Source organism: Bombina bombina, chromosome 1, assembly GCF_027579735.1.
Source record: "Bombina bombina isolate aBomBom1 chromosome 1, aBomBom1.pri, whole genome shotgun sequence".
Classification (NCBI taxonomy): Eukaryota; Metazoa; Chordata; class Amphibia; order Anura; family Bombinatoridae; genus Bombina; species Bombina bombina.
This window is the reverse complement of record NC_069499.1, coordinates 653,582,552-653,596,799: the sequence shown is the minus strand read 5'-3', so window position 1 is coordinate 653,596,799 and position 14,248 is coordinate 653,582,552. Positions and strand designations below refer to the sequence as shown.

At 42.2% G+C, this 14,248-nt stretch overlaps 1 protein-coding gene across 1 annotated transcript in view; it reads right to left on the bottom strand.

The window, feature by feature from the left end:
• STAG2 (stromal antigen 2) overlaps window positions 1–14,248 on the bottom strand; it is an 848,979-nt gene that overhangs the window by 535,039 nt on the left and 299,692 nt on the right. Inside the window, exon 8 of the mRNA XM_053699120.1 lies at window positions 13,185–13,389. Within this exon, the coding sequence (XP_053555095.1) occupies window positions 13,185–13,389 (205 nt within the window). The remainder of the gene's footprint in view (window positions 1–13,184; window positions 13,390–14,248) is intronic.

The following is a 14,248-nucleotide window of genomic DNA, read 5'->3' as shown; positions in this document are numbered from 1 at the left end:
GAATAAATGAAGTACCCAAACTATCCCATTCCCTAGCAATCACATCTGAGATAGCATCAGGAACTGGAAAAACTTCCGGAATTAACACATGAGGCTTATAAATCGAATTTAAACGTTTAGTAGTTTTAGTATCAGGAGGATTGGATTCCTCCATATCTAATGCAATCAAAACTTCTTTTAGTAATGAACGAATAAACTCCATTTTAAATAAATATGAGGAATAACAGACAGAGCCTTCTAAATAGAATTAGAAACAAATTCTTTTACATTAACAGGAACATCCTGAACATTAGATGTTGAAGGAACAACAACAGGTAAAGGATTATTACTAATGGAGACACAATCTGCATTGGAAAGTTTGTCATGGCAACTAACACAAACTACAGCTGGAGGAACAATAACCACAAGTTTACAACATATGCACTTAACTTTGGTAGAACCAGCATCAGGCAGCGTCTGTTCATTAGTGGATTTTGATCCAGGGTCGGGATGAGACATCTTGCAATATGTAATAGAAAAAACAACATATAAAGCAAAATTATCAAATTCCTTAAATGACAGTTTCAGGAATGGGAAAGAATGCAAAATAATAAGCTTCTAGCAACCAGAAGCAATGAAGAGAAATGTCTAAATAATGTGAGTAAAAAAAGACGCCCACATTTTTTTGGCGCAAACTTCCGGTGTAAATTAATGCGCCGGAAGTGACAAAATTTTTAGTGCCAAAAAAAGAACGCGCCAAAAAAAATGACTAAATAAAAAGAAACATTTCCCGCCCCCGCGAGCCTAACAGCACGCAGGAAAAATGGCCAAATGAAAATTTTTCAAGGTAAGAAAAAATAATTCAATGCATTATCCCAATAATGAAACTGACAGTCTGAAAATAAGGAATACCGATTATCCTGAATCAAGGCAAATATAAGTTTATAGACATATATTTAGAACTTTACATATAAAGTGCCCAACCATAGCTTAGAGTGTCACAAAAAATAAGACTTACTTACCCCAGGACACTCATCTACATATAGCAGATAGCCAAACCAGTACTGAAACGAGAATCAGTAGAGGTCATGGTATATAAGAGTATATCGTCGATCTGAAAAGGGAGGTAGAAGAAATCTCTACGACCGATAACAGAGAGCATATGAAATAGATCCCCTAGAGGTAGACCATTGTTCTCAAATAGGCAATACTCTCTTCACATCCCTCTGACATTCACTGCACTCTGAGAGGAAAACCGGGCTTCAACCTGTTGCGAAGCGCACATCAACGTAGAATCTAAGCACAAACTTACTTCACCACCTCCACGGGAGGCAAAGTTTGTAAAACTGAATTGTGGGTGTGGTGAGGGGTGTATTTATAGGCATTTTAAGGTTTGGGAAACTTTGCCACTCCTGGTAGGAACGTATATCCCATACGTCACTAGCTCATGGACTCTTGCTAATTACATGAAAGAAACGCTTCTTATGGGGACTCAAAAGTGTTTTAATATTAGCCATGTGGGTAACAACCCCTGAAAGAAACCCAAAGGAACCTTCAAAGTGTCTCAAAAAAACGATGATTTCAATAAAAAACGTTTGCCTTGAGTGTCAACCAGCATAAACTAGCCCTGTTATGTAAGCTTGAAATTCCATACTTAGTCTCTGAATACAGCTTACCCTTCCCTCATGGGATATTATCAGTCTTCTCTAGCATTATCACAGTCTTGTCTAGAAGAAAAAAAGACTGAATATACCTTATTGCAGCCTAACCTGCAAACCGTTCCCCCCAACTGAAGTTTTCTTGTACTCCTCAGTCCTTTGTGGGAACAGCAGTGGATTTTAGCTACAACATGCTAAAATCATCTTCCTCCCTGCAGAAATCTTCATCTCCTTTCTGCTAGAGAGTAAATAGTACACACCGGTAACATTTAAAATAACAAAATCTTGCTTGTAGAAAATAAAAACTAAATTTTTTTACCACATTCACTTTACACTTCCGATTGCTTAGAGCCGGCAAAGAGAATGACTGGGGGGTGGAGCTGGAGGGGGAGCTATATGGACAGCTCTGCTGTGTGCTCTCCTGTTTGGGAAGGAGAATATCCTACAAGTAAAGGATGAATCCGTGTACTCGATAAACCTTACAAGAGAAATCCAGTATAAAACGGTTTAAAAACTTACTTAGAAGCTGTCAGTTTGGCTCTGTTGAAAAGGTAGCTGGAAAGCCCACTGCAAGTTGCAAATAAGACACTCTCCCCCTCCCCCTTCTTTTGCATATGAAAAGACCCTTTACAAAAAAAAAAGCAAGCTGGAGTAGGTAGCTGACGGTATTCACATAAAACTTTGGGGCTTGGTTAGGAGTCTGAAAATCAGAGCAATGTTATTTAAAAATATGCAAAACTATACATTTATTTAAAAAAAAAAAACTTTATGGGCTATATAAATAGATCATCTACAAAACATTTATGCAAAGAAAAAATGAGTCTATAATGTCCCTTTAAGCCTTTGGCTGGGATGTCTTTGCCGCCTCCTGGTGGCCAGTTTCATAATTCCCAACAGTAATGAATGAAGTCATGGACTCTCCTCCCCTTTAGATGGAAAAGGAATTACACTATCCGAATCTGAGATTTCACCCTCAGAGGCTATCGAAGTACCCTTCACTTCCGACTTATGGGAAAAAGCCATCTGGTTAGCCTGAACCGGATCTGATACCTTACTTTCTGATTCTATACTTTTCCTCTTACGTTTCCCCTGCAGTAAGGGAATGGCAGCTAGTGCCTCAGATACCACTGAGGACACATGGGCAGCAATTTTTGCCTTCCAAAACACTCCAACAAGGGTTTGAGAGGAACCGCAGGGCACTGCCTGAGGCAGTAATGTGACTTGGGGAACTTGAGAAGGAGACTGTGGTATTGCCTGAACAGTATCCACCTGAGAGAATGGGAGCTCAGAAACAAATTGATGTATAAAGACAGACTGAGTTCTTTCGATGCAAGAACTACAAAAGGGCAAAAGAGGTTCAACATGGGCATTAAAAAAAAATTTGCACTCTATATCGGGCATAGACTAAGTCCATCTTGCAACAATAAGATTACAACAAAAAAAAAAAATCTCTTTTTTCCCTTAAACTTTGTACTGTCCCTTTAACTGGTAACGTTAAATAACAGACAGGACATCGGTTACAAAAACTGCAGTTAAACAAGAATGCCTCTCTTTCTTAAGGGCAACTTTTTAAAAAAACCTACAGAAAACTTTTATTAAAAAGGCAATTTTAAACGATCTGGCCCTGCTACACCTCAGCGCTAAGCTGGAGGTGCCTACCTGATCCTCGTCTGGAACAAAACGCGGGAGAAACACGCTTAGCTGGTGCGTGTGTAAACCGCCATAAGCCGTTAGCAGGGAAAAGGTGTGAAGTCACAGCGCACCCTGAAGAAAGAGCTCCGCCCCTCGTGACGTCACGGCCGGTGCCGTTTTACGGACTGCAATTGCATCGGCTTTTTCTTAAGGCAATATCTACTGAAACCTTTAAAGTAAAACGACTGCCCATACCAGCAGTATAAAACACTGAGCCACCAATAAAAATAAGAATTTAACACAATATTAAATATTACACTCTCTCGGACCCACCATTGCAGTGCCCCGCATCCTGTCTAATGTATACTGAACTCAGGATAAACATAGCCCCAATAATAATGCAGAATGTTAATAAAGTGCCAGGGTTTCTGAACCGTCTCCTTCAAAAACTAAAATGGCCCCTACCTGCACCTCTGAGTGTCTAACAGAAGGACAGCTCACCTGTAGCCAGTAGCAATTCGATACGTAACTTAGGAGCGATATAGCAAAAGACAACATACCGTGAAACTTCCAATCCAGACATTAATAAATGGTAAGTTACTGCAGCATTGTAACAATAGTAGTGAGCATAAACAAGGACACTAATGAGCATCTTCATACATATTATATTATGCTAGATAATAGAAGAGCTACTGTTGCTTCAAAGAAATAATACTTAACTACATGGTATCTATATTAGGCAACAATGCTGCAGTAACTTACCATGTATTAATTTCTGGATTGGAAGTCTCACGGTATATTGTCTTTTGCTATATCGCTCCTATATTACGTATCAAATTGCTACTGGCTAAATAAATTAAACTATAAATTACATATGCTGTTTAGACATTGCACTGAAGGCTGTATATGCACAAGTTTGTTGTATTTAATACATTCTGTGTATTAGTAAGAAAGTTTAGCAATGGTTAATCTTTAGTCAGTAAAGGGTGTGTTTTATTTTTAGTTCTGTCCAATAGAATGGAAGTTTAGACTATTTTAAAAGGTGTGACGTAAGGTACTACAGACTAGGACTACGGCTTTCGGGCTGAAACGCGTAAGCCATTAGTGCCACACAACTGTGCTGAATGAAATTGTGTTTTGCTGTTGCCACTTCCGTGGATTATTGTTTTTAATGAGTTGTACTCTTGCATGAAGAATGTGAATACATTTTTTATTTTAACATTATCCTCATCTGTGATGAACTTTTGCTTTTGAAATCTACGTATTTATTTTATCATCACTGTTCAGTGTCAGGGGTAGATGTGAGCAGGAGTGGTAGGACGAAATAACGAAGGACGTCACGGGCGTGACCTGGAGCAACGTGGTTCCTATGAGGACGCTAAGCCGAACCGGTGAAGCAGCTAGAGCACTTCGTGGAGGTAAATGAATGTACTGATGCCCGATAAAAAAGCACTCCACGACGACCCGAGAAGTGTCAGTCTATTTACTCTTAGTCTGTATCGTACGGACTGTCATCTTCCAGGGTTTGCTCTGGTTTGTATGTATTGCACTCATGTCTATCACTGATAGGGGTGGGGTCAAAAATAATTTAAAAAAAAAAAAAATTATACTTACTTGAAAATTTCATTTCCATCTGTATGGGAAGAGTCCCCAGCTGCATTCCTTACTTGTAAATACTGAACCTGGCCACCAGGAGGAGGCAAAGACACCCAAGCCAAAGGCTTAAATACCTCCCCCACTTCCTCATAACCCCAGTCATTCTGCTGAGGGAACAAGGAACAGTAGGAGAAATATCAGGGTGAAAAAGGTGCCAGAAGAAAAAAATTCAAAAAGTAGGGCCATCCATCGGAGAACACGGGCAGGAGCTGTGGACTCTTCCCATACAGATGGAAATGAAATTATCAGGTAGGCATAATTTATGTTTACCATCTTAATATGGGAAGAGTCCACAGCTGAATTCGTTACTTGTGGGAAACATATCCCCAAGCTCTAGAGTACAGGGAATGCTAACGGAAGGGAAAAAGAGAGAGGCGAACCCTAATCTGAGGGCACCACAGCCTGCAAAACCTCTCTCCCGAAGGCTGCTTCAGCAGAAGCAAAAACATCAAACTTGTAAAATTTTGGAAAAAGCATGTAAGGAGAATCAGATAGCCGCCTTACAAATCTGATGAATAGAGGCCTCATTTTTAAAGGCCCAAGAGAAAAAACTGCTCTCGTAGAATGAGCCGTAATACTCAGAGGAGGCTTATGTCCCGCCTGTTTCTATGCTTAAGGGATGACACTCTTCAGACAAAAAGATAAGGAAGTCGAAGAGGCCCTCTGACCACTACGCTTCCCGGAAAAGAGAACGAACAGAGAAGGAGGTTTGTCTAAATTCCTTTGTGGCCCAAAGATAGAACTTCAAGGCACAAACCACATCCAGAAACATGTTGAAAACGCTCCTTCAACAAAGAAAGGAACCACAATCTTGATTGATGTTGCGAATTGACACATTCTTAAGAAGAAAACCTAACTTAGTTAATAGAACAGCCTTATCGTCATGAAACACCAGATAAGGAGGGTCGCATTGCAAGGCAGCAATCTCCGAGACTCTGCGCGCAGTAGCAATAGCTAGGAGAAAAAGAACCCTCCAAGACAACAATTTAATGTTTACTTCATGCATAGGCTCCAACGGAGCCCGATGCAAAACCTTAAGGACAAGATTTAAACTCCAAGGTTTAGATCAAAACAAAGGTCTGATCCCAGCAAAGCCTTAACAAATGGATGCATATCTGGAAGCTTGGCAAGCCTCTTGTGCAGTAACAGACAGGGCCAAAAACTGTCCCTTCAGGGGACTTGCAGAAAAGCCCTTCTCCAGTTCATCCTGGAGAATAGGTCCTCCACACCTTATGATAGATGCGACGAGCAACCAGCTTACGAGCTTGAATGAGAGTAAAAATAACTCTCTCAGAAAACCCTCTCTTCGCTAGGACTAAGTGTTCAATCTCCACGCAGTCAGCCTCAGAGAATCTAGACATTGATGAACAAAGAGACCTTGGTCAGCAGATCCCTGCGACAAGGTAACTTCCACGGAGGAGATGATGACATCCCCACTAGATTCGTGAACCATATCCATCGCAGCCAAGACGGAGCAGTCAGTATAACCGACGCCTGTTTGAATCGAGCCACTACACTCAGTAGTGGTAACTGTTGGAAAGGATAAATTAGATTGAACCTCCAAGGCATCGCTAATGCATCTGTAAGCTCCGCCGAAGGATCCCTGTATCTCGACCCCTTATCTGGGTAGCTTGGTATTGAGACAATATAAGATCATCTTCTTGCAAATCTCTGCAAACACTCCGGTTTGAGAAACCATTCTCCGGGATGAAAGGATGGGGAAATCCGCTTCCCAGTTGTCCACACCCGGAATGTGGATCACTGACAGCAAACAAATGCGGGTCTCCACACACCAGAATTCAAGATACTTCCCTCATAGCTAGGGAGCTTCTCGTTCCCCCCTGATGGCTGATGTAAGCCACCGAGGATATACTGTTTGATTGTAATCAGATTAACTGGGACGATCCCAGCAGAGGCCAAGTCTTCAGAGCATTGTATATTGCCCAAAGATCCAAAATGAGATCAGGACCTTTACCTCCTGAGACCAGATGCCCTGTGCCTTCCTGGCACCCCAAACGGCTCCCCATCCTGACAGACTCGGAACAGTAGTTACAATCACCCAGGATGGTCTTGAGATGGACGTCCCTCAGGACAAGTGATCCGGACAAGACCACCAAGAGAGAGATTCTCCTAATTGGTTGTCCAGAGAAATCTGTTGAGACAGATCCGAATGATTGCCGTTCCACTATTCAGCATATTCACGGTTGTCCATTCCTGGGTGGACTCCTCCATAGTCACTCTATGACTATGGCTCTTGTTGACTCTTCATTGACAGTGCTTTTGTATCAAAGCACTCCATTCCTGTTTTGCCTAGGTCCGTTCCATTTGCTATTGAGGCCATTGATGGCAGGCCCCTTCAGCCCGCACTTGTTACTCACGAAACTGCTCCGTTGTCCATGGCTGTTGGGGCTCTCCATTTTGAAACCCTCCAGTTCCAGGTGATAAACTCTGCATTTTCCGGTTGTTGTGGGTTATCCCTGGGTCCAAAAGCACAATCCCAGTCTCGACTGGCGCAGGTCTGAAATTTTGTCGTGGTCCCTGCAATGTATTTCCACTTGTCTTCGGAAACCAGTTAAAGTCTTGTGCACTTCTTCGGTAATTGCCAGAGGAGTACTGAGAGTTCCTAGACGTGTTTGACAAGGTACGGAACTCTTTGACCGCCTCAAGGGAGCTACGGTCTTTACTAAACTTGATTTGAGAGGAGCGTACAATCTCGTTAGGATTAAGGAGGGTCACGAATGGAAAACAGCATTTAACACCAGGAGCGGGCATTATGAGTATCTTGTAATGCCCTTTGGCCTATGTAATGCTCCTGCTGTTTTTCAGGAAATTATTAATGATATCCTACGAGATATGTTGCAACAGTGTGTTGTGGTGTACTTAGACGACATCCTCATACACTCACCCACACTTGAGGCTCATCATTCTGATGTTACATTGGTTCTTCAGAGACTACGTGAGAACGGCCTGTTTTGTAAACTTGAGAAATGTGAGTTCCATCAGACTCAAGTAACCTTCCTAGGTTATGTTATCTCCGTTGCAGGGTTCTCCATGGATCCTGACAAGTTATCTGCAGTTCTGCAGTGGCCTCCCCCAGTTGGTCTTCGGTCTATTCAACGATTTTTGGGGTTCACTAATTACTATAGAAAGTTTATTAAAAACTTTTCTTCCTTGGTCAAACCTACCACAGACATGACCCGTAAAGAGAATGATCCACTCCATTGGTCATCTATTGCCATTAAGGCCTTTGATAGTCTTAAGACTGCCTTTGCTGCCGCTCCAGTTCTGGCTCATCCTAACCCTGTCCTGCCTTTCGTTCTTGAGGTCGATGCATCTGAGACTGGAGTTAGTGCCCTCTTGTCTCAAAGTCCTACGCCGGACGGTTCCTTGCATCCGTGTGGTTTCTTCTCTAAGAAATTGTCTCCAGCGGAGTACAATTATGAAATTGGCAACACGGAATTACTGGCCATAATTTTGGCACTCAAGGAATGGAGGCATCTTCTCGAGGGTACTAGCGTGCCAGTGCTCATTCCTACTGACCACAAGAATTTAATTTATCTATCTGAAGCAAAACGTTTGTCGCCCCGCCAGGCCAGATGGGCGCTATTTTTGTCTCGGTTTAATAATGTGGTCTCCTACCTGCCTGGTAGTAAGAATGTTAGGGCTGATGCCCTCTCTCGACAATTTTTGCCTCTGTCCAAGGAGGAGTCTGTACCTACTCCTGTTATACCTCCTGACCATATTTTGGCTACCATACGTACTAATTTCACTTCTCCCTTGGGGGAGGAGATCCTAGCTGCACAAACCAATGCACCTCCTAAGAAACCTAGTGGTGTTTTGTTCCTGAGAATCTTCGAACTAAACTTTTGCACACTTACCACTATCCTAAAGCCCCAGGTCACCCAGGCAAGAACCAAATGATTTGGTCTGTCACTCGAGAAATCTGGTGGCCAGGTCTTTATTCTGATATTGCTGCATATGTTGCCTCCTGCTCAGTTTGTGCACAGAATAAGACTCCTCAACGTCTTCCTGTGGGTCTTCTTCAACCTATTGCTAATGGTGAGCTTCCTTGGACACATCTTTCCATGGACTTCATTGTCGAGCTCCCTGTTTCCAATGGCAATACTGTTATCCTTATGGTGGTTGACTGTTTTTCTAAAATGTCACATTGCATTCCCTTGATGAAGCTGCCTACCGTTCAGGAGCTTGCTTCGATTTTTGCCCGGGAGGTCTTCCGTTTATCTCCTTGGGTAACCCATGTAGTGTCGAACCGGGGTAGCCAGTTTGTCTCCAGATTTTGGCATTCCTTTTGTGCTCAAATGGGGATCCAGCTTTCCTTCTCCTCAGCATTTCACCCTCAATCCAATGGGGCTGCGGAATGGTCTAATCAAGCTCTGGAACAGTTCCTCCGTTTCTATGTCTCAGATCACCACAATAATTGGTCTGAACTGTTACCTTGGGCAGAGTTTGCTCGTAATAGTTATATTAATGCTTCCTCCAAGTTATCCCCGTTCATGGCGAATTATGGGTTTCAACCATCCTTGTTGCCCGATTCATTCATATCTCAGGGTATTCTGGCTTTGGAGGAGCATCTCCAGCAACTCCGTTCCACATGGGTGCAGATTCAGGATTGCCTTCATCGTTCTATGCAGCGCCAAAAATTCCAGGCTGATCGTAGGCATCTGCCCGCACCTTCCTACCAGGTTGGTGAGAGAGTTTGGCTGTCCTCCCGCAACTTGAACCTTCGTGTGCCTTCCAATAAATTGGCTCCCTGTTATGTTGGTCCTTTTCGAACACTCCGACGGGTTAATCCTGTGGTCTACACTCGACCTTCCTCCTGCTATGCGCATCTCCAATGTTTTTTATGTCTCCCTCTTGAAACCATTGGTTTGTAATCGGTTTACCACTGTGTTGCCTCGTCCCCATCCTATCTTTGTTGACAACCATGAGGAGTATGAGGTCAGCAGCATTATTGACTCTCGTATGTCCAGGGGCCATGTACAGTATTTGGTTCACTGGAGGCACTACGGTCCGGAGGAGCGTTCTTGGGTTCCCTCCTCGGATGTTCATGCTCCTGCTCCCCTCCGTGCCTTCCATGACCGTTTCCCCAATAAGCCTTTTGTTCTCCCGCGAGGGAGGGGTCGTTGAGGGGAGGGTACTGTCAGGGTTTTTTCCCTGTTGTGTTTTCCATGTGCTGCTGGCAGCCATTTTACTCACCTCTCTTCCTGACTATGGTGCATTGTGGGGGGGGGGGGGGGGGGGTGCTGCTCATTTCCTACACTTCCTTTTATGGCCAGACTGGTGTGCATCATCCATGTGAGACAGGATGCAGTCTCAGATTTGTGATGTCATCACTTATTATTTAAAAGGCCTCTGTTCAGTATGCTTTGCCTTTGCGTTGTCTCAGACCTGTTTGTGAGAGTTCCTGTGTATTACCTGGCTGCCTGACGTCCTTCCTGGTTCCTGATCCCTGGCATGTTCCTGACTCTGCTATTTTCCTTGTTCCTGATTCCGGCTGGTCTAACTATTCGCTTTGGCTCCTGACTCGGCTTGTCTGACTACCAGCTCTGGTTTTGACTCCTGGCTTGTTGTTTGACTTGTGGAATTTTTATTATTTTTTTGCTATGAATAAAGGTGTGATTATTTTTGCACTTCTCGTCTCAGTCTGATTCCTGGCACCCTGGCACTAATAGCAGTACAGATAAAAGAATTAACAACCCTCAAAGCCGTAAATCGTTTGAGTAACGTCAAGGGAATCCTCCACCCCGATCAAATCTTAAAAGGAGTCACACCAGAAGGTAGTTTCTCCAGTAACCGCGACAACAGCCGCCGCCGGTTGAAACAAGTATCCCGTATGTTGAAACATCTTTCTTAACAGAGTTTCCATCATTTATCCATGGGCTCTTCAAACGAAGAACTACCCGCAAGCGGGATAGTAGTACGTTTAGCAAGGGTGAAGATAACGCCATCCCATTTAGGGACGGAACCTCACAACTCCATTGAGAGTCCAGGACTGGGGACAATTTGTTAAAAGGGAGAAGAGGGGAAAAGGAATCCAATCCTGTCCCATTCATTCTTAATAATGTTCGCCATTTAACAGGAGCAGGGAAGGATAAGATAACACGCTGTCCTCAAACTCCAAAAACTTCCTTTAGAAGAAGGCACAAATTCCTAAACTAAAGTCAGCAGACTCCGCCCCAGAATCTTCATACTCTGAAGTCTCAAAGAACTTCATCCTTGGATAACCCCTTAGTTAAATCCAATAAATTATCTGATGTACTCTGGGAAGGAGTGCAATATGTAACATTTCGCTTTGCAGAGCGAGGTAAAGAATTAAAGGCCACAGACACCGCCATCTGAACTGCGCAGTAACGTCTGGTGAAAAAAAAGGCCCCCTCCAGATGGAGGATCAGCAATGCTACGGGAAAACTGCATGTGTAGAAAAAAAATGTAGGGTACGCACCTCATTGGATGACAGCTCCTCAGAGGTGGACGGCTCTGTGGTATCAAACATGATCGATATTATCACATTATCAAGGCATATGGAACATAATTGAGAGGGCGGAACTAAGGCCTCCTCACTTTATAAACAGGAATTACTCATTAGGAATAGAGGGAGTGCCCTCTAAAGTAACAGAATCCACCATCGCTACTGCAATAACCAGGAGAACTAGAGAAATAAAACATCTTACTTTATTCCAAAAAAAAAAGACAACCTTAGACCCCAATGGCTTGGGCACTCACCACCTCCTATGACCCAGAGAGTACAGAGATTTATGACTTCTCTCTGATAGACACCCGGTCAGGAAAAAAGGGAATGAATCACATGGTGCACAATGCAGGACCGTCCTTGCTATGAGAAAGTGTGCCAAGCTTGTAAGCTGCATGGCTCTCAAAGTGAAAGTGAAAGTGAAACCCGTATATTCCATAACAGCCTATGAGCCCATAACATCTCACACATAAAAGCAGCAAAAAATCAAATAAACATATATGATTATTCCCTCCTGTTCAATAATCCCCCTCAGGAGATATTAACAATTGATTCTATACAGATAAAAGGAGTCACACTGTGACCCTGTTTTCTTGCGTTATCATACATGTATAAAATATGAAACAATCTTACCAGAATCTACGCCGTAGAACAGGAACCCGGCCCTTCAAGTGTGACAGATAGTAGCATCGCTTTTGACATGGACTGGAGTGAAGAAAGCAGACAGCGAAACACGTCAACGCCGATTGCCTATGGAGCTGTTAATATGACTCGGGATGATTTTTCAGATAAGACTCTCCCTTCATCTCAGGACTCGAACTTTCAACCATGCTCTCACTGAGAGGCTGACATGACTACTTAAAACTCCAGTCCTATCTCGAAGAGTTCTACCCTCCATAAGAGACTACTCCGAAATCTAACACTTCTCTGCCAACCTCCTGTGACAAAAGCCAAAGAATGACTGAGGTTATGAGGAAGTGGGGGAGGTATTTAAGCCTTTGGCTGGGGTGTCTTTGCCTCCTCCTGGTGGCCAGCTTCAGTATTTTCCACAATGAATGCAGCTGTGGACTCTTCCCATATTAAGATGGAAATAATGAATATCATGTGTCAAGTCAAATACATTTTTGGAAAATAACCACATATCCCAAAACATTGCTTTTGCTAGAAATGTGGTGCAAAGCTTATTTACACATTTATAAGAACATTATGGATTTGCATGGCTAACTGCTGAAGAAAAATTGGTTTAAAGAGGAAATAGTGTTATTTACTAGTGAGAGCTTTAAAGGAACACTGAACCCAATTTTTTTAATTTGTGATTTGAAAAGAGCATGCAATTTTAAGCAACTTTTTAATTTACTCCTATTATCAAATTTCTTCATTCTCTTGGTATCTTTATTTGAAAAGCAAGAATGTAAGTTTAGATGCCAGCCCATTTTTGATTCACAACCTGGGTTGTTCTTGCTGACTGGCCATACATTCACCCACCAATAATTAAGTGCTGTCCGGTGTTCCGAACCAAAAATGTCTGGCTCCTTCGTTTAGATGCCTTCTTTTAAAAAATAAAGATAGCAAGAGAACAAATAAAAATTGATAATAGGCGTAAATTAGAAAGTTGCTTAAATTGCATGCTCTATCTGAATTACGAAAGAAAACATTTGGGTTCAGTGTCCCTTTAAGATTGACAAAGACAAAGCTGATCAAAAGTAAGATATTTTTTATGTTTACTGAAATGTTGTGACTTATTTGTAGAATACAACTAGCAAACAAACCTGCTAAAGTGCTTGTGTGTCGAAATGCTCGAACTTGTGAGTCAGAAAGTCCAGTGAGAAGAGAAATTACAGTATCCATCATATACTCATCATATATAATGCTGTACTGACACTGTCGGACCAATACTCCAATGAACTCACAAAAACTGTATTTGAATTTCTTCCACTGAGGGCCGGCCATGGTTAATGGATAGTCCCCACTATCCTACAAAAATTCAAAAGAAAATACAAAAACAAACATTTAGTAATTTTACCTTAAAAGTGAAAGTAGATTTTCCACTCTGGGTGATGGTTAACATTAAAAAAGAACTCCATCAACAAAAATATTATTTTGTAATTCAATTATATACTTGAATTTTGAACAACAAATAAAGCTTTTAATCAATGTTCATGAAGGTATTTTAAGTAGTTACATGTCAAAGTGCTGTCTTGGGGAGTTCCATTTTATAAGGTACATTTGGCAAGAATTGTCATATTCAAACTGTAGGCAGAGATGCTGCAAGCACATAATACCTTAGTACATGTAGTAAAAAGGGCAGCTAAGGTTTAAACCTTTCCCCCATAATTATCATTGTCTTTTTCCTGTGTTAAATATCCACTGTGGGCTGTGCTACTGCTTACCATCAGATTGATAATATACAACTTGGCCGTTATATACAGAGAAACTAGTGTTTTTATTTCTTTGAGAAAACTAAATATCTGCAGGGATATAACGTCTGATCGGAGTTCTCTTGTATGCGTATGACTAACAGGGGAAATGCAGAGTCAGCAGTCTAATCGCTAGTATAATGAGGTATGTAGAGGTCAGTGGGGCACTAGGGAAAGAGGGTCTTTATGTGGAGATATAAACCTCAGAGAGGCTCCAGGGAAAGGAAATATGAGGTTTATTAAAAAGTGCAGAAATCATACAGGTTCAGTTAGAGAATATCACTGCTGAGCTGTTTGGCAGTTATAGGGTTACAGTAGGAAATACTGTGTATGGCTGAGTTATGCAAAGTGTACCTAGGTGACTTACTTGATTGCCAGGAATCAATGGTACACAGAGGAGTGAATAGAAAGCTCAA